The sequence below is a fragment of the Neolamprologus brichardi genome, chromosome 9 (genome assembly GCF_056152115.1).
Source record: "Neolamprologus brichardi isolate AB-2024 chromosome 9, ASM5615211v1, whole genome shotgun sequence".
Taxonomy (NCBI): Eukaryota; Metazoa; Chordata; class Actinopteri; order Cichliformes; family Cichlidae; genus Neolamprologus; species Neolamprologus brichardi.
In genome coordinates, this window is record NC_142112.1 from 26,746,111 (window position 1) to 26,763,335 (window position 17,225).

General features: G+C 40.3%; 3 protein-coding genes across 5 annotated transcripts; 1 reads left to right on the forward strand and 2 right to left on the reverse strand.

Moving 5' to 3' along the window:
• Positions 1 to 964: 964 nt before the first annotated feature.
• Positions 965 to 4,818, forward strand: fastkd3 (FASTK mitochondrial RNA regulator 3). 2 transcript variants are annotated; one of them, XM_006795017.3, is made up of 7 exons: positions 965 to 1,056; positions 1,557 to 3,025; positions 3,122 to 3,207; positions 3,940 to 4,114; positions 4,208 to 4,277; positions 4,356 to 4,470; positions 4,559 to 4,818. In XM_006795017.3, the coding sequence occupies exons 2-7, from the start codon at positions 1,591 to 1,593 to the stop codon at positions 4,655 to 4,657; spliced, it is 1,980 nt and encodes a 659-aa protein (XP_006795080.2). In that variant the 5' UTR covers positions 965 to 1,056; positions 1,557 to 1,590; the 3' UTR covers positions 4,658 to 4,818. The 2 variants fall into 2 exon arrangements, with proteins under 2 accessions (XP_006795080.2, XP_006795081.2); XM_006795018.3 differs by having other exon boundaries at positions 1,012 to 1,056; positions 1,565 to 3,025.
• A 39-nt stretch (positions 4,819 to 4,857) lies between these two features.
• Positions 4,858 to 7,880, reverse strand: chmp5b (charged multivesicular body protein 5b). The gene is made up of 8 exons (XM_006795016.3): positions 7,697 to 7,880; positions 6,735 to 6,839; positions 6,530 to 6,576; positions 6,347 to 6,440; positions 6,191 to 6,262; positions 5,677 to 5,785; positions 5,297 to 5,409; positions 4,858 to 5,187 (listed from the first exon to the last, which is right to left on the reverse strand). The coding sequence occupies exons 1-8, from the start codon at positions 7,763 to 7,765 to the stop codon at positions 5,137 to 5,139; spliced, it is 660 nt and encodes a 219-aa protein (XP_006795079.1). The 5' UTR covers positions 7,766 to 7,880; the 3' UTR covers positions 4,858 to 5,136.
• Positions 7,881 to 9,451: 1,571 nt separating this feature from the next.
• On the reverse strand, positions 9,452 to 16,994 carry LOC102792686 (delta-type opioid receptor-like). Of its 2 annotated transcripts, XM_006795014.2 has the most exons (4): positions 16,803 to 16,994; positions 16,178 to 16,448; positions 12,433 to 12,785; positions 9,452 to 11,895 (listed from the first exon to the last, which is right to left on the reverse strand). In XM_006795014.2, exons 2-4 carry the CDS (start codon positions 16,423 to 16,425, stop codon positions 11,366 to 11,368), a joined length of 1,131 nt encoding a protein of 376 aa, XP_006795077.1. In that variant the 5' UTR covers positions 16,426 to 16,448; positions 16,803 to 16,994; the 3' UTR covers positions 9,452 to 11,365. The 2 variants fall into 2 exon arrangements, with proteins under 2 accessions (XP_006795077.1, XP_087702342.1); XM_087846216.1 differs by having other exon boundaries at positions 16,178 to 16,994.
• Positions 16,995 to 17,225: the final 231 nt, after the last annotated feature.

Below are 17,225 nucleotides of genomic sequence, written 5' to 3' on the forward strand. Positions count from 1 at the left end.
GTCTGATTCATATCAGGGAGTGGTCTAGTATAATAAAAATGCTTATCTATGAGATACAAAAGGATGCTAAACTACCAGACGAGAAGGACGGGCTTAAATCCATCCTGGAACTAGATTTTCTTCGGTTTTTGGCAGAACTACATTTACAGTGTTCATTTCCCAAAATCTTGTTTGAGCGATGACGCTAAATCCGTCTGCACTTTACAGCTGCACCCTCTTTAAATGACAGTCCAGGCTTTAGAATGGCAGGTTAAAATACAAAATTATTTTTGGCGCAGAAAGACCACTTAACCCTCCTGTTATGTTGCGGGTCAGATTGACCCAGACAGAAGAGATGTCACATGTCATCTGCATCACTACAGAAAACGAAAAAAAAAATCAAAATTGTAAAATAATCAATGCCAGTCTTTCTGACACTTTTGGATGAGTAAATTTGCCCCGGGTCAAATTAACCCAGGAGCATAATTGGTGTTCCTGGAAACCAACATAACAGGAGGGTTAAGCTATGATAACAACCAGCCGCAAACGCAAAACGTTATTTTGAATAGGCTTGTGCAGTGATAATGTCGCCCTCTAGTGTCTGAGTGGAAGTTTCAAACCACATGACGCTCCCTTCACTGCTGCCTCGATTATTGGACATACAAAACCTATGAAGGTCAGAAGACGATTAAAACGAGTTATCTGAAATGAACATTTATTGCGAGGAGACAAAGAGAAGTGAAGGTTACAGTGAAAATATGGATTTCAGACACTGCTTCTTTCGTCTGCTCCCTTAAGGGGTTTCATACAAATTTAATAATAAAAGAAAGAAATATATATCTTCTTCTACACCACGAATTTCAGATGTGTGAAGAGTTATGCTAATCTACAGCAATTCTCTTGTTATATGCTAATTTAAGAATTACTTCTTGATTTGGAACATCAAGACGCTTGTGAAATTAAAAAGAACAGACTTTGAGGGTGCCTTGAACGTCTCGTGCTCCTTACGGAGTCACGTTTGGTAGCATCTCCGGTGTCAGCGGTTATTTGACCCTTTCCCGCTGTTGGAAGGTCCAGGTATGAACTTTTTCTGTCTGTCGTTACATTGTTGTTTTTATTTATCATTCCGAAGTGTCAGCCCTATGAAAAGTTAATACAAAGAGCAGTGCGGCTCTGCTAGGTTACACATGAGGCTAGCACCTATGCTAACGTTAGCTAACAGCAACCTTCAAGGTTGGTTCGCTAAAAGAAACTAAGACAGACGTTTCCCTGTATTTAAAACATTTTGGTGAATACCAGAGACATTTTAGTTTTCTATCAACATATATATTTAAATTTTGTAAGTAAGGTGACATTTACGCAAGGATAATATTGCCTATTAAATGGCCAAAAATAACAGATATTATCTTTGCCTTGAATTATTTGCATACCAGTTGAGCGTCTTTGAAAAAGCCACCCATGAACTGCTCATTTTAAACAGGAAAACGCTTGGAAGGAGTCTCTGACTCTTAGTGTTTTTTTCTCTCTCACTTATTTAAAAATAGTCTTAATATTTTTGTGTTTTTATTTCGTTTTAGCTGAGCAGGGACCGGTGAGTCCCGGACCAGGGTCATGGCTCTGAAGCTGATTCAGAGGATTCCGTTCAGGATCCGATGTTACCCTGCTGGATCCGTCAGGCCTCTGAGTACCAGCAGCCAGGCCTTATGTGTAACTTGCCTGTGTACATTAGCCGGCCGGTGTATCAGGATATGGGGCTGCCGGAAGCTACTACAGGACAGCGTGTCGAGGAGTCTGACCACCATCGTCAGGGAGCCTGCCTTCATCACTAGCAGCTCAGTGGGAATCCACAGAGATTCGGTCCCGCGGTTTTGTCTGACCCAGCTGCACCGACCCACATCTATAGAGGAGCAAAGTTTCCTGCACCGTCTGGAGACCTGCTCCTCCTCCAGGCAGGTTTTCAGACTGTTGCGCTCAGTGGAAATCATGTCTGACACCATGGCCGCAGCAGCCCTTCACCGTGTGGCCGACCTGGAGCAGGAGGATGGTGCTCTGACCAACCCCACTGTGTTGGAGGAGGCCACTATCAGGGCCCTGTGCTTCCAGCTGGAGCATGACTCTGGACGGTTGACTAATGCTGGACTGGTTTCGGCTCTCTTGGCTTGCACACGGCTTTACTTGGATCCCTGGAGCACACTGATGGTGAGGCTCATGTCTGAGAGCCAGGCAAGGCTTGACAGGGGGGAGATGACCATAGGGGAACTGTGTACTCTGGGGCAGGCGATGCTGGCCATAGAGGGTCCAGGCAGTGTGATGTTGGAGCAGTTGATGGAGCAAATCCAGAGGCAGGAGCTTTCCAATTGGAGCCTAGCAGACCTTGTTGCTGTTTATAGACTTCTGCAAGGTGGTGTGGGTGTAGATGGAAAATACAGGGACCTCCTGAATGCCATGCACAGCCACGCTGTGACTGTTACTTCCCGTATGGATCCTGCTGCTGTCAGCGGGGTGCTCGGCGCTCTCGTAACCCTGAATCAGATGCAGGCCATGCCTCTTGTGATCAATCTGTGTAAGCAGGCTGTGCGGCATGTGCCTCACTTCACCGATGAGGAGCTCACCCATGTACTTGGGGCACTAATGCACTTTGGTCACAGTGATTATTACTTTATGGAGGCGATGGAGAAATATGTTCCTACAGTGGCCTTCACCTCCCACCCAGAGACAATTACTAAAGTGATGCAGTTCTTTGGACGCAGGAACATCCTTTCCCCGCCCGTCTTTGATGCCATCGCTGAGAGCTTTGTGTACCGAGCAGATGACTACAGCACCAGCCAGGTGGCCAGGCAGATCATGGCTTTTGGGAAGCTGGGATACCTCCCACCCAATGCGGGCCAGGTGTTCGGGAAAGTAGAAACTATCCTACACACGCGTTTCTCACACTTCCAGCCTCGAACGCTGCTCAACCTGCTCCATGCCTGCATCCTGGTGGAGAGGTTCCCTGTTAATTTTGTCTCCAAAGTTTTCAGCAGTTACTTCCTCCAGCAGCTGCAAGGTAAATCGTAATGCCAACACACCTGCTGTGTCATGAGTGCATGATTTAACAAAATATTGCTGACGTCATTTCCTGCTGTGTGTTTTTGTCTTGTAGAGCAAAGTATGGGAATTGACCGGGCTGCTCTGGCACAACTGACTCAGCTCTACATGACTGTAAAGTTGGAGTGTCCATTCTATGAGGTAAAGAATTTAGAACAATGTGATGGGTTAGACACTTGGAAAGCTGAATGACACAGGAACAATGCAAAACCTGAATACACACCCACATGCTTAACTCATCATCGGTGTGTGAGCTTCAGTGCATTTTAGTTATGTGGCAAAAAATGTACCTCAGTATTTCAGTGTGGTCACACAATCAACAGAAAGCATATTCCACTGTGTTTAGTTTGTTTGTGTTTTGTTTTTCCTCAAACCATGATGACTGTAATTAACGGAATTATAACCAATCAAGTTTTTTCTTCTTGTAATAGCCCCTCTGTGTGATGGCTTTACTCGTCATTTTGTCAGCATTTTACATTAGGAGCAAATTATTTATCAATTTACTTATCTGGGTTACTTTGAAGGGTCACTTTATTGTTTCTACAGTGTTCTGTTGTATTTTATTTAAATTTGACTTACAAACCTCCAATTCCATTCTTTTATCTAGTTTTCATTTTTTGAGATCCAAAAACACGAACTAACAAATGTGTACACGTTCTGTGAGCCTTTATAAAAACAGGATGTGTTTTTATTGTGTGTTTTTCTCATTTCAAATGGATAGAAAACACACGTAAAGGTAAACAAAAAGAAGTGAATACTAATAACATTTATACTGTGTTTTGTTTTCATATAAATGAAAATCTGTAAGTCACACGTCATAGCAGGCTATGTGAACACTTTCCTGTGTCAACCTTTCTGTTTTTCTTTAATCAGGGTCCCAAACTCCTTCCAAAATACCGCGTCAAGTCTTTCCTCATGTCTGGACGCTCTCTGGAGACACCAGTGGATCCACATCTGTACAACTCTGTGAAAACTGGATTGGTAGATTTGCTCGGGGATCGTTCATACTTTGGATCAAAAGTTCTGACGCCGTACTGCTACACACTCGGTAACGCACACACACTGGTTTGAGCCAGTGGTTTACTTCATAAATGTTTCCTGTAGCTTATCTACTGAAGGCTTCATTCTTTTCTTGTTGCAGATGTTGAAATAAAACTTGATGAAGAGGGATATGTGCTGCCTGCCAGCCAAACTGATGATGTATACAAAAGGTAAACCAGTTTCATGTTTTCAATGTCAAAGCAGTGAAAGTAAAGCTCGTATTTGAGAGCTGTATGGTGACGTTGCAGGATTGCTCTGTGTATCGATGGACAAAAGAGGTTCACGTCAAACTTGAGGCAGCTTCTTGGAAAAGAGGCCATCAAGCAGCGGCATCTGCGCCTTCTGGGATATGAAGTTGTTCAGGTTAGATCCTCAACAGTTCTTAGATTTGTGTAGATCAGTAAATCCTAAAATTCAAATGAAATAGCCGGATTTGTGTTTTTCTTTCTAGATTCCTTACTTTGAGTTTGAAAAGCTGCAAAGCAAGACCAGCATGGTGGAGTATCTACACCAAAAGATCTTCCCTCACACCTACAGGCTCAGCTGGTGACCGAGAAACAGTCTCGCTGTGGTTGGAACTTCAGGGCTTTTAAAAAGAAAAACTCCATATTTATTTTTGCTAACAGTCATTGCCAAGTTAATGTGTTTTAAGTTATCACCTGCACATGCACAAATTTAACTGGACAATAAACTGTCTTTTGTACAAAAAAATGACTTGATGGAATGATTTCTATATCACACAAGGATGAGTATTGTTTGAAAAATATAATTTATTTTGTTTTTTTGCAACATGGTGCCGCAAAAACTGTACAAAGATAATAGAAACCTAATTCCAGCAATCACAAGCTTGGTTATAAAGAGTCATAAGCACAACCTTTAATTAAAGATGCCCGATTTTTACCTTACAGTTTCTACCATTCACAAGATGCTTTGGTTTTTATTGCTGCCTTTTTCAGCCAGGAGTGTCAGTTGGATAAATAGAAAAAAAGGGGCTATGATACATGTAAAACTAGCATGATGTATTTTCCTTTAAGAAGCTGGGATCTGAGGAAGGCCAAACTCGTCTACCAGGACACCATCCTGAAAGAAAAAGAAGGAATTCCCATGAATAATGAAAGTATAACAAACCAAGAAGCTATAAACTAAATAAAAATTTCACAGGAAAGTGTAAAAATCATGTGATCAGTACCCTGTTTGACTTGTCACCAGGCAGGCCCTCTGGGATGGAAGGAGCAGATGAGGCCTCATCGAGGTAGGAGCTGTCGTCATCCATCAGCAGCTCGTCTCCCAGAGCGTCCAGCTCTGTGGACAGAACAGCATTTAAAGATCAGGAGCTCTATCACTTTAGATCTGTGTTTAAACTGTCTACACACGTGAATCCTTAAAAAGTCCTGTGTGTGCACAGGGATGTCAGTGGAAAAACTAGAAGCCTTTTTATGAAATCCACACACTGGTCACATATGCTGCAAAGATAAGTCTTGACCAGAACTGCTGCAGCTTTGTACACTGTAATGTTTTCTTTTTTAATTCTGTATATGTGAAATCCAGGCATATTGGTGTTTTCCCGACCTGCTTCCAAGTCGTCCTCGTCAATGTCAGGTGTGCCATAGCTTCTGCTCATCGCTTCCTGGATCTCGTTGGCATCCTCCATCATGTCCTCCAGCTGGTCTTGGAGATCCTGAATATTTTAAAAAAAGGTCGAAGCATTACATTTGTGTCAGCAGCATCTTTGGTAATTTGATAACCAGCACACTCTGCTCATATTTAATCTGGGCTGTTATTAATCGCTGCTGGCCAATCACCATTAAGGATCTTTCCTGTACAGGACTTATCTAACGTGTGTATTTGACAACCAATACAATAGTTTCTGGGTTTTTCTGGATGTAGCTGCACAGGCAGAGACCACCCTCACTAATTTGTGATGCACAGCGACTCATTTTATTCTATCAGCAAACCTTCAAGGGTTAAAGAGTTAGCACCTAAGACAGGTAACTGAATTTCAATAATAATAATTAATTAGTTAATTATTAACTAACAGCCAAATAGCTACATTAACTGCTGTTAAAATAACCTGAAAGCATACCTCAATTTTATCAATCTTCACATTCTTGTAAGCCTTCTTCATGTCTTTGAGGCCAACTTTCATGGCATCAACCTAAAAGAAAAAAAAACAAAACATGTTAGCACACATAATATTTTCTTCTGTAACTAAGATCTGGTCCAGTTCCTGTTCTCTTACTGTAGTTTTAGTGTCTTTCAGGTTTTGGATCGCGTAGTTTGTTTGCTCCATGTTGAATGACTGCTGCATAAGATTGTCTCTCTGGCCTTCATACCTTGGAGCCGTGAAGAAATAAAGTTATGAGAGCAATCAAGGCAGCAGATGAAATAACTTACCCTTTCTTTAGGAAGTAAAAGTACTCACATTCTCTTCTGCTTGAGCACTCTCATCGCCTTTTGCTTGACCATGTTCTAGTGGGGGAGAAAAAGGACAAACTTGTGGAAAACCCCCTCACAAACTGTAGGAATTATTTTAGAGAGGTTTATTTTGATCTTGAGATGTCGTACTGAAAGTTTTTAAGAGACACCAGCCTCTTTGTCTTACAGTACAACCGGACAACAAGACTCACCTTTGAAGGCCCATCTCTCATCTTTTTCATCTGATCTTTGTACTTCACAAGTTCAGCATCTAGTCTGGCGATTTTCTTATCAATGGACTCCGCCCGAGAATCCACCTGAAAGTAGAAACATGACATCAATTTTAGTTGATCTCTGACAGTAGGACCATATTATTATTGGAGCTCTTTTTAAAGAACAACACAGTAATGAATTCGGTTTTTCCTGGTTCAGAATAGGCCACTAAATGGTCCTACAGATGTTGAAGGGCATCTACAGACTATGCTGCCTATGTTTTATACCTCCGTGGTAGCAATAGTGGTCTTGTATGCGACAGTGTGCTGGGGCAGCTGGGTGAAGGCAGTTGATGGCAACAGGGATTTCCCTTGGGATCTATTTTATCTCATCTTATCAGAAACTAAACATTTTCCTGTTATTTCTGGTCATTTGGTGGACACTGTAAATGTATTTTATGTTACAGTAAATTAAAAACAAAATATTTTTCTATCACAGCCGTGGTAATTTTTCTGCGGTGGGCGCTAAAACTCATCATCATTAAACACGTCTGACAACCAGTTTAACTGGTTCATGTCTGCTTATTCTCTTTGTTTTACTCGGAGAACAACATGGTTTGAGCTCAATCACAGTCAAATGGCCTAAATTCCTGCCCAACGTTACACAATGATGACCCATTACCCACACTAAGAACTGATTGTTTGCTTTGAGAACCTTATTTACCAACTGACACTGTCAACTCAAGGCGTTAGGTTTTAAGTCTACGAGACATTAAAAACATAAAAAAATAAAATACGATTAATCTAGAAAATAATGTATATTTCCAAAAATTATATCTCCAATTAAATATGTGAACCCGTGGCCTGTTTGGTCCCCAGAAACTTGGCTAACACTTAGCTAACTGTCTTTGTTTACTTCGTTTAAAGATCCTTCCGAAAAGTTATTTCCGCCTCATACTTACGCTTCCGATGCAGTCCGTTAGGTTCGGTGGCGGACCTTTAGCTTTTCCTTTGCCAAATAAGCGATTCATTTCGGCAAAAATAAGGTGAAAAGTGTAAAAGAAGAGCTACGTTTGTTTGCCTGTCAAGAGTTCAGTGTCCAACTAAACACCCGGAAAAGCCCTTCCCATGACGTAAGGGGAGTCACATGGTCTTGACTCACCCGGCCACGCCCTCCTCAGATTACTCCTGTGCTTTTGTATGTGTGCTTAATTATTGGCCTGCCTCGTCTTTATATGGCGCAATTAAGTTCCTCAACTAATTCTTTTTCTCTCTTTTTTTTTTTTAGATAGCACTAATTCTAAAAATTAAACACAACTACACAAAATTTGTACAAAATTCAGGGTCCGAAATTAACTTCATATGATATATATGAAATATTCTATCATTTTATATATTATGTCTATTACCTACAGCAAGCTCAAGTATTCCAGTTACCCACACCATAGCTTGTAACTAAAAGCTTTATGCCCCCCACTCCGCCCACACACTCTGATAATATTAAAATTAGGTACATCTTTGTAGACATAGCCTTGCCAGCCTGTTTAGTTCATTTTCTTTTATTTTCATTATGCTTGCTGCCTTCAAACAAACATGCTGTTAAAAGCATAAATAAATGCGGCCATCTGCTTTTTCCATAAAAGCACTTATTATTTGTAGAGCCCTTTTCAAAAGACAAGTCATTTATGAAGGAGAATACAACAGAACATGTAAATTAGGAAAAAAGTGTTAGTGGCTCAGAACCTGAATGTTTCCTTGTTTTACTTCACTGATAAAAAGTTTAGAAGAGTTTGTCCTTATACAAACAGAAATTTCACATGGATTGTTTAAAGCAAAATGACGCATATTTTCAGTATCAGACTACCGACTACAGACTCGGTACTGTGTATGTAAATAAAATTCATTTGACCTGAACTTAGAACATGAAGCTACATGAATCTAGTCTGTCTGTTCTCATTATGGCTTATTTCTACACATACAGAAATAGTCCAAAAACACTAAGTGCTGGAATTTGCCTACAGTAATTCAGTAATTCATACACTGCCATGGTAAGTCAAATCAATTTAGTAATGTTGAAATATAAATGCTATGAACAAATCAAAAATGAGGTTACTACTACTACTACTACTAATAATAATAATAATAAACGATTACGATTTTGTATCAGGTGCATTAATGGTGAATAATGATCAAATGATCTGGAGGTCTTGAATATTGAGGGACTTGTGGATGTATTATAATGAACATAATAAAAGAAGTCTGAGTCAGAAGCGTGTAATGTGGGAGAAATCATCAATCATCACCTGTTGTATCTTCTTATCCCGTGGTCTTGCAGAGGTGGCACAATTGAGATCCAGTATGTGAACACTAATATGGACTGCTATACGGAAGCTTCTGTTTATGCCAAGTTATATGAAGGCAGCTATTAATCATTGCAGTTTCCTTAAAATAAAAACCAAAACAAAGACCCCACATTGCATCCTCTTTCCTTTAGGGGGAGCTGATGGCTTACAGTAAAAAACTCTTAAACTGTAGAAGTCTGCAGAGTCACTGCCTCTAATAAGAATCTCTTCAAGGCTTCAACATCTATTAAAACAAGTCACCAAAAAGGAGAGAGATTTGTTTTCCTTAAAACAAACAAACAATGAGTATCCGCTATCCCCGAGCTTGTCACACTCCAAGGAAAGAATCATTGTGTATTTGTTAAACTTGTTTTATTAAGCTCTTCACAGACAAGAATGACGACAGGAGAAGCCAATGTACAGCATTAAACTGTGAGCACAGAGATGAAAAACAAATAAATAAAAACTACAACGATGCCTCGATCACAGTGTTGATTCTTAGAACAACGTCTCTTATTTTTAGAACATCTGTGCTTTATCTATTTTTGTGTCCGTATACATGTGTCAGCAAGAGATTTATCAACAAGTATTAGCTAAAGATGCTTTTTTTTAATGAGATAGATGACTTTCATGTAGTATTTGCAGTACATTCAAAATAACAGCACAGTCCATGAAGCCTATTGCTGCTGATGTTGTCTTTACTATCATAGCAGTGATGATTAACATGCTACAAATACAGTATATTTTTATAAAGTCTGTGCAAAGATTTTCTTTTTGCAGTCTATACAAAATAAGTCTTTGTATAGAGACTGAGATACTGTACAGTTGTTAGAATATTCTGTATTTTTACTTGTTGAAAGAGCTAATCGGCTTATCAGACTGCACAACAATAACAGCATGACAGTTCAGCAGGACTACAGTATGTGTATCATGGTAAAAGCCATACACAAAGCACATGTCATTATTAGTTATATACCATAAAGTTAACAACTTATCAGTCTGGACACAAAGCCAGGGTCAAAGCTGATAGAGAGCCCTCTGTCAAATTTTAAATGCACATTCAAGTCCAGGATCTTCCCTCCACATTCTCTCATTGATTAACTTGCTTTGATGCAGCTGAATGTTGCTTTTTGTTTTTTTCTTTGACTTTTACACAACTTCAAAGTCCAACATGAGTCAGTGAGTGCTCTCACACTGCGGTCAATCAGCACCATTCAGGCTCTGCACAGATGTGAAAATGTTTTTGGCACGTCTGCTGTCAGCGATTCATGCAAATATCACCGGCATGTCAAATGCATTGAATAAAAATAGCAAACATTATAATATGAAGTGCTGTTTGACCCCATCTAGTAATCATTCCTGAAGTAATTTTTCTGCACATTTTTTCCTGGACTTTTAAAGGCACATTTGGCAAATGAAAAATGATAGGAGGAAATTTTGGGAATAAACAGCATTTGAGAGACAAATGAATCAAAACTGATGAAACTTGATATGGGCCAAGTGATTTTAATCAGTCTCCTGCTCATTTACCCTATAATCGTCAGTTCTCCTGAGATATCTTAACATAACTATTTCATGACTGTGTGTGCAATATTGTGTAATGATGATTTTATGAAAGAATAATCTGCTGATTATTTTGCCAGTAAGCTCAATACCTATCCATCCATCTCCTACTTATTCAATTCACTGTTATAGAGGTGATGTAACATATCTCAGCTGTCAGTACACCCTGGAAAGGGTTGGCAGTCTAAATTAAACTTATGGCTAAATAAATCATCATTAAAACAGTAAGCAATCATAAATTTGTTTTAAAAATGTTTAATTAACTGTCATTTATGAAATCAAAATCCCATTTAGGATGCTGGATGGTGCGAATGTTTAATTTTTCCTAAAAAAAACCCCTCCCTGAACAATTACTTAATCAACTAATTGTTGGACCTCCATCAACAGTAATCCATATTAATTATAAGCAGCACTTTCTTCTTTGACCTACTTAAACAGAAACAGTGTTTGGTTTACATCCACCTGCCAGGTTAAACCATAAATGCACAATCTTTGTCTCGACCTACAATCACAGGCTGCTGTGAAGGAAAGTGTCAGAAGTCAGAGGACACTAGGATGGATTGATCTGGATTTATGGACAACCACATCAATGATTATACCCTGGGTGATAATGAAAATGAAGTGAATCCAAAACCCAGTCTACATTACTGTTGTGATGTGGGTTAAGCCCAGGTATTGTGAGTCTTCTTTTCCAGTGTGGGAGATTGAAGACAGTTCCACTGCTAGTCATGTCGGCTTACCAGTCCCATCTGGGTTCTCCAGGGGAACAGCGGCCTCTCGCACAGTGCTGGGGGCCTTTTTGCTCCCTGACACCTTCTCCCCCTTCAGTCTGGCTGACAGGCAGAAGTCTTTGAAGCAGCGTTTGAAGTTCTCATCCAGAAAGGCGTAGAGGACAGGATTGAGGCTGCTGTTGGTGTAACCCAGAGCCACGCAGAAGAAGTAGGCGGCCATGATGGCGGTGGTTTCCGGCACGGTGACGAGAGCTTTGACCAGGATGAAGATGTGAATGGGCGTCCAGCAGACCACAAACACGGCCACCACGACCACCACCAACCGCGTGATGCGGCGCAAGTTGCGATCCTTCTCCCTCGAGCCGGACAACATTCGGACGCTCTTCAGCCTCAGGACCATGAGGGAGTAGCACACGGTGATAATGAGCACAGGCACGACGAAGGCAAAGACAAACACTAAAATCTTCATCAGTGTGTCCCACTTTGTGTAGGGATCGGGGAACTGCAGCGCGCACTCTGTTATGTCTGTGGAAGAACAGTGGAGAGAAAATAAAGTCCAAAGTGGCAATTTTATTTATATGACATGTTTTATAAAACTCAATGTAATTAACACTGAAAATAAAAACAGAAACACCTGTAGGTTTGATTATGTCTTAAGTGAGTGAAAACTTAAAAAAAAAAAAGGCATTCACCCACAGCTACCAAGTGTGAACAAAAAGGTTTAGAGTCTATTTTTGAAGTGCACTTTATGATAAATGAAATTCCACTTCACAATTTTCTGCAATCAAATTAGCCAAGTTGCTGTAGAATAGCTAATCTGCACTCAACAAGGGAACATTTTACTCTAAACGCTTTTTTTTTTTTACGTCATCTATATTCAGGAAGGATGTGCTCAATTTGTAGCTAATGAAAAACTCTTCAGTGACAGATGGATTTGATATATTGAATATATTTCTGTTCTTAACATTTTATTAGTACATGCTTTGAGAGTATTTGCTATGCATAGAAAGTGGACAGAGACTCTTAAACTTTTTGTTAGACATTGGGGAAAGACTTCCTCACCGCTATTCGTCTGAGTACCGCCCAGCACAAAAGCCGGTATCCCTGCAGCCGAGGACAAGATCCAGATGCACACGTTTATCATCTTGGCCTTGAGGGGAGTGCGGAAATCCAGGGCTTTCACGGGGTGGCACACGGCCACGTAGCGGTCCACACTCATCATGGTGAGGGTGAAGATACTGGTGAACATGTTGTAGTAGTCGATGGAGATGAAGACCTTGCATACCACCTCGCCGAAGGGCCACGTATTCAGAAGGTAGTCAGTGCTCTGGAATGGCATCGTGGTGGTGACGAGGGCGTCGGCGAGTGCCAGGTTGAAAATATAAATATTGGTGGCCGTCTTCATCTTCGTGTACCTGTTAAATATGCACAACATAAAGTTGTCCTGTGAGGAGAGATACGGCACTGTCTCGGCAGCCGTTATTGCTTCGCGACTCCGTGGAAGACCTTTGTTCTGGGCTCATTATGAATTAAACATTGTCCATTAGTCCACAGTGCTTTCTTGAATTTGTAATGCAATCTTTCAGGCTCACACTTCATTGTTATGTGTAAAGTGGTGCTGATAGGAAACCATATCCAAAGAGCTTTATACAATTGTGTATTTGCAGATTTTTACTTGTGGTAGCACCCATGCAAAATAGGATACATGCAGAATTTTGGGGTTTGGGAAGAAATTTTAAAAAGTTGATTATTTCTGCGCAATTTACTTGCTATAGTATGATCTGCAAGAACCTAGAAAATTCACCTAAAAGAATGAACTTCTGTTCAAGATTACAGCAAAATTATCATAAAGAGCATCGGTGTTTCACAATCAAATTTTGGTTAGAATAAACTGCATTTGTGTCATGTTGGAGTAATCAGAAAAATTTGTTTCCAACTGGAAAAATTAATTTGAACTCCCCTCCATTTGAGATCATCCTGAAAATAGGCGTTATTTTGCACAATTTGCAGAGTTGCAGGTATTATATACCACAATATAGTGGGCTAAAGTAATTCAACTACTACTTATAAATGGTCTACTATTCACAAGCAGTAATCCAGAAAAAGAGACAGGTTAAACAATATTTCTTTATAATACAGCCCTCTGAAACCAGATATCATCCAGTTGCTTAAACAATGTACTTTTTAATTTAAGGAACCTATTAGCAACCAGCTACTTTAGCTAATCATGAAGACAAAAAACCCAAGAAAATAGTTGTGACCAGAAAAAAGAAGTTCAGTCTACCAGAAGTTCACTATTGAACACACTGCATGTCTTTTATTTTGATTAACCCAAAATGTAGAAGCAGTAAATTAAATTTCAAGCTAACTAGCTGCTAGCTTCAGCTTTATATTCATAAATAAAGCTCAGTCCTCTGAGCAAAAGAGAAATTTATTTGTCATGATATCAAAGTTTTTTCAAGTTTACTTTTAGCCACTTGGGTTTAGTTCAGCAGGCACTGACCTTGATATGTGGATTAATATCATAGCAAGCAGCTATTGTGTTTTTTATACACATATAGCAGAGAATAAGCAATGTTATATTCACTGGGAGTTGTAAATACATTCAGTGGCTTTACTTCAGTATGTAACGTGTTCAAGTGCAGTTGTATACCAAATATCTAATCAGCCAATCACATGGCAGTAACTCAGCGGATCTAGACATTGTAGTGGATCTAGTTCAGTCTGAGAATAAGTCTGGAGAAAAATGTGATTTAAGTACCATTTTTGTGTCAGATGGGGTAGTCTGAGTATTTCAGAATCTGCTGATCTACAAAGGACAACCAGTATAGGATTTAACAAAAAGAGAAACTATCCAAATCAACAGTTCACTGATTGAAAATATTTTGTTGATACAAGAAGCCAGAGCATAACCCTGACTTTTTCAAACTGACAGGTGAGTAACAGTAATTCAAGTATCCACTCATTGCGAACAAAGTATGCAGAAGAGTGTCTTTGAATGGATAACATATCAAACCTTGAGGCAAATGGGCTACAGCAGCAGAAGACCACAACGGCTGCCACTTCTGTCAGATAAGAACAGGAAACTGAGGCTACATTTCACATAGACTCATCAAAAGTGAAAAATAGATTGGAAAAACCTTGCCTGGTTTGATGAGTAAGTGTTACTGCTTCTCCAACTTTTGCATGGTAGGGTCAGAACATGAAAACCATTATCCACCTTGCCTTGTATCAACTGGCTGGTGATGTATAATGGTGTAGGGCATATTGTCTTGTCCCCCTTTGAACTCCTCTGAGCACTGCAGCCTACCTGAGTATTGTTGCTGACCATCCCTTTACGACCATAATGTAGCCATCTCCTGATGGCTTCTTCCAGCAGGATAATGCACAAAGTTCAAATCATCTCATACTGGTTTCCTGAACATGACAATGAGTTCACTGTACTCAAATGGCCATTTAGAGGCCAGGGGGTGAAATGGTAGATTCACATCATGGATGTGCAGCTGAAAAATCTGCAGTAACTGTGTGACGCTATCATGGCAAAAAAGACCAAAATCTCTGAGGAGCTTATGTCAGATTGTTGAATCTGACATAAGGAATAAGAGCACATCTAAAAGCGAAAGATGGTAAAACGGGCAGAGTTTGGCCATATAAAACATGGCATTTCTGAAAATCAGACAAGTGGCCTAAACATCTATTTTGTGACCCAAATTGACTTTATTACATTTGAATAATTGCATATATTTCTTCCCAATAAATCAGCATTAAGCATCTTCTTCCTTCAGCTGTTCTCTGTGGAGAAACATTAAAATGTACACTCTTGTCTGTAAAGTGACGTGAAAAAGCTCGCTCCTGCAGACAGGCGAAGCCATCAACCTGATTTGAGGTAATTGTTGTCGAGGAATTGAAGCATTCTGGATGGCACTGCAGCAGTTCACGTTACATCAGATAAGATTTGTTGCTCACACAGACCATAAATAAAGCCCAATGAGGTGTAAGCATGTTATTGGGTTGACAAAGTACCACTGGTTTCAGACGTAATTAATTTTATGCCTGCCAGGCCAAACTTGATGAGAAATGTATAGAAACCCATTATATATCCGGGAGGTCTTGCTGGAGAGTTGCCATTCATAAAGTTGGCAGGTTTCATTTTCTGGAGGAGGTAGAATTAACTCTCTGTCACCAAGCTTTTGAACATTTAATGTCAGATTAGAAATGACAACATTCCCTTTCTTTGCCAAAATGACGTCTTGTTTTCTTTTTTGAGACTTGGGGGTTTAAAAAAGATCGTTCTCTATCTGAATGCTGTCTCATACCATTTTAAATGCCCATTTTGTCAACTCTTTCATGAGCTTAGAGCATCACACCTTTTTTTCAGTGTCTCTGAAGCACATCCAAAAATAAAATGCAGGCAAAAACAAGAACTGTGACTAACACCAGATGGCCTGGAGGTCACTGTGAAAGCCCAAGTGCTTGTTACTTACTATGTTATTCCAAAGCAATAACATTTGCAAAGACAGAGAAGAAAAACATTCCTCTGGCTGGATCTTGATTTCTTTAAAAAAATATGACACAATAGCATCTTTTCTCTTTTCTTTTCTCCATAGAAACAGAGGAGTGATTTCTGGCACACCATGCGGATTTATTATTTATACTTTATGGTAAATGGTAAATGGCCTGTATTTGTATAGCGCTTTACTAGTCCCTAAGGACCCCAAAGCGCTTTACACATTCAGTCATCCACCCATTCACACACACATTCACACACTTTATGATGTTATACAAAGTGGGGGAGAAAAATCCTTACCTGATAATCACATACATAACGAGGCAGTTGCCCAGCAAGCCGACCACAAACACCACGGAGTACACTGCGGTGATGATGGGGATGATGGGAGACATGCTCTCCTGCTCCCAGCTATCATCATCGTGGGTCACATTACGGCTGTCAGAGTATCCGGATACCCAAGCAGTTGAATTCGCCGGACAGTCTTCCAGCAGCGAGGAGAGGCACTTGGTGTCTTCTTTGTAAATTTCAATCGGAGTGCTTTCCATTTTGACACCTGTTTGTTGTTGGGCTTGGAGGAAAAAAATCCTTTCAGGTTAAGACTTTTAAAATCGAGTTACTGATAAATTCTGCGCGTTGAATTCAGAGATGTAACATACGGCAGGTAAAAAAAAGATATGGTGATATCGGAGCAACTGAGCTGCAAAAAAAGCATCTAGAACATCTTTACTCAGTTATAAAAATGAAAAAAGTTTGCACGATCAATTAATTCAGTTAATGCAGAAACATCACACCTACACAAACTTCACTTTGGTTGTGGAGACGCGCGCAGATCTGGCAAAACACGTCCGGTAAAATACGCGCTGTGCTGCGAATCGTTGAGGGGAAAACGCGCACTGTAATGTGAAGCTTGCAGTTTACTCACCTTAATCACTCAGAAAAAGAGAGAGGGGGGAGAAAGAGACGACGCTGTTTTTATTTTTTAATATATCCTCGCAGGTATAATTCAGCCCGGCTTGTTTTGTTGCCCTGGTGAAGGTTACGGCTCATCAAAGTTTGGGGATGGTACTGCGCGCCCGGAGAGGAGCAGCGACAGCTTTGCGGACCCTCGTGCACACGCACTGATGGAGAAGTGGCGCGCAATCAGGCTAGACCCACCACACACACACACACACACACACACACACACACACACACACACACACACACACACACACACACACGCCTACAACATTCACCCAAAATATGAGATGACAGAGCGATGACAATAACCTGCAGGCACAGCTTCCCACAATCACCATGTCACAGCCGAGTAAAAACTGTTGAGCATAATGAAGTAAGATTTGTG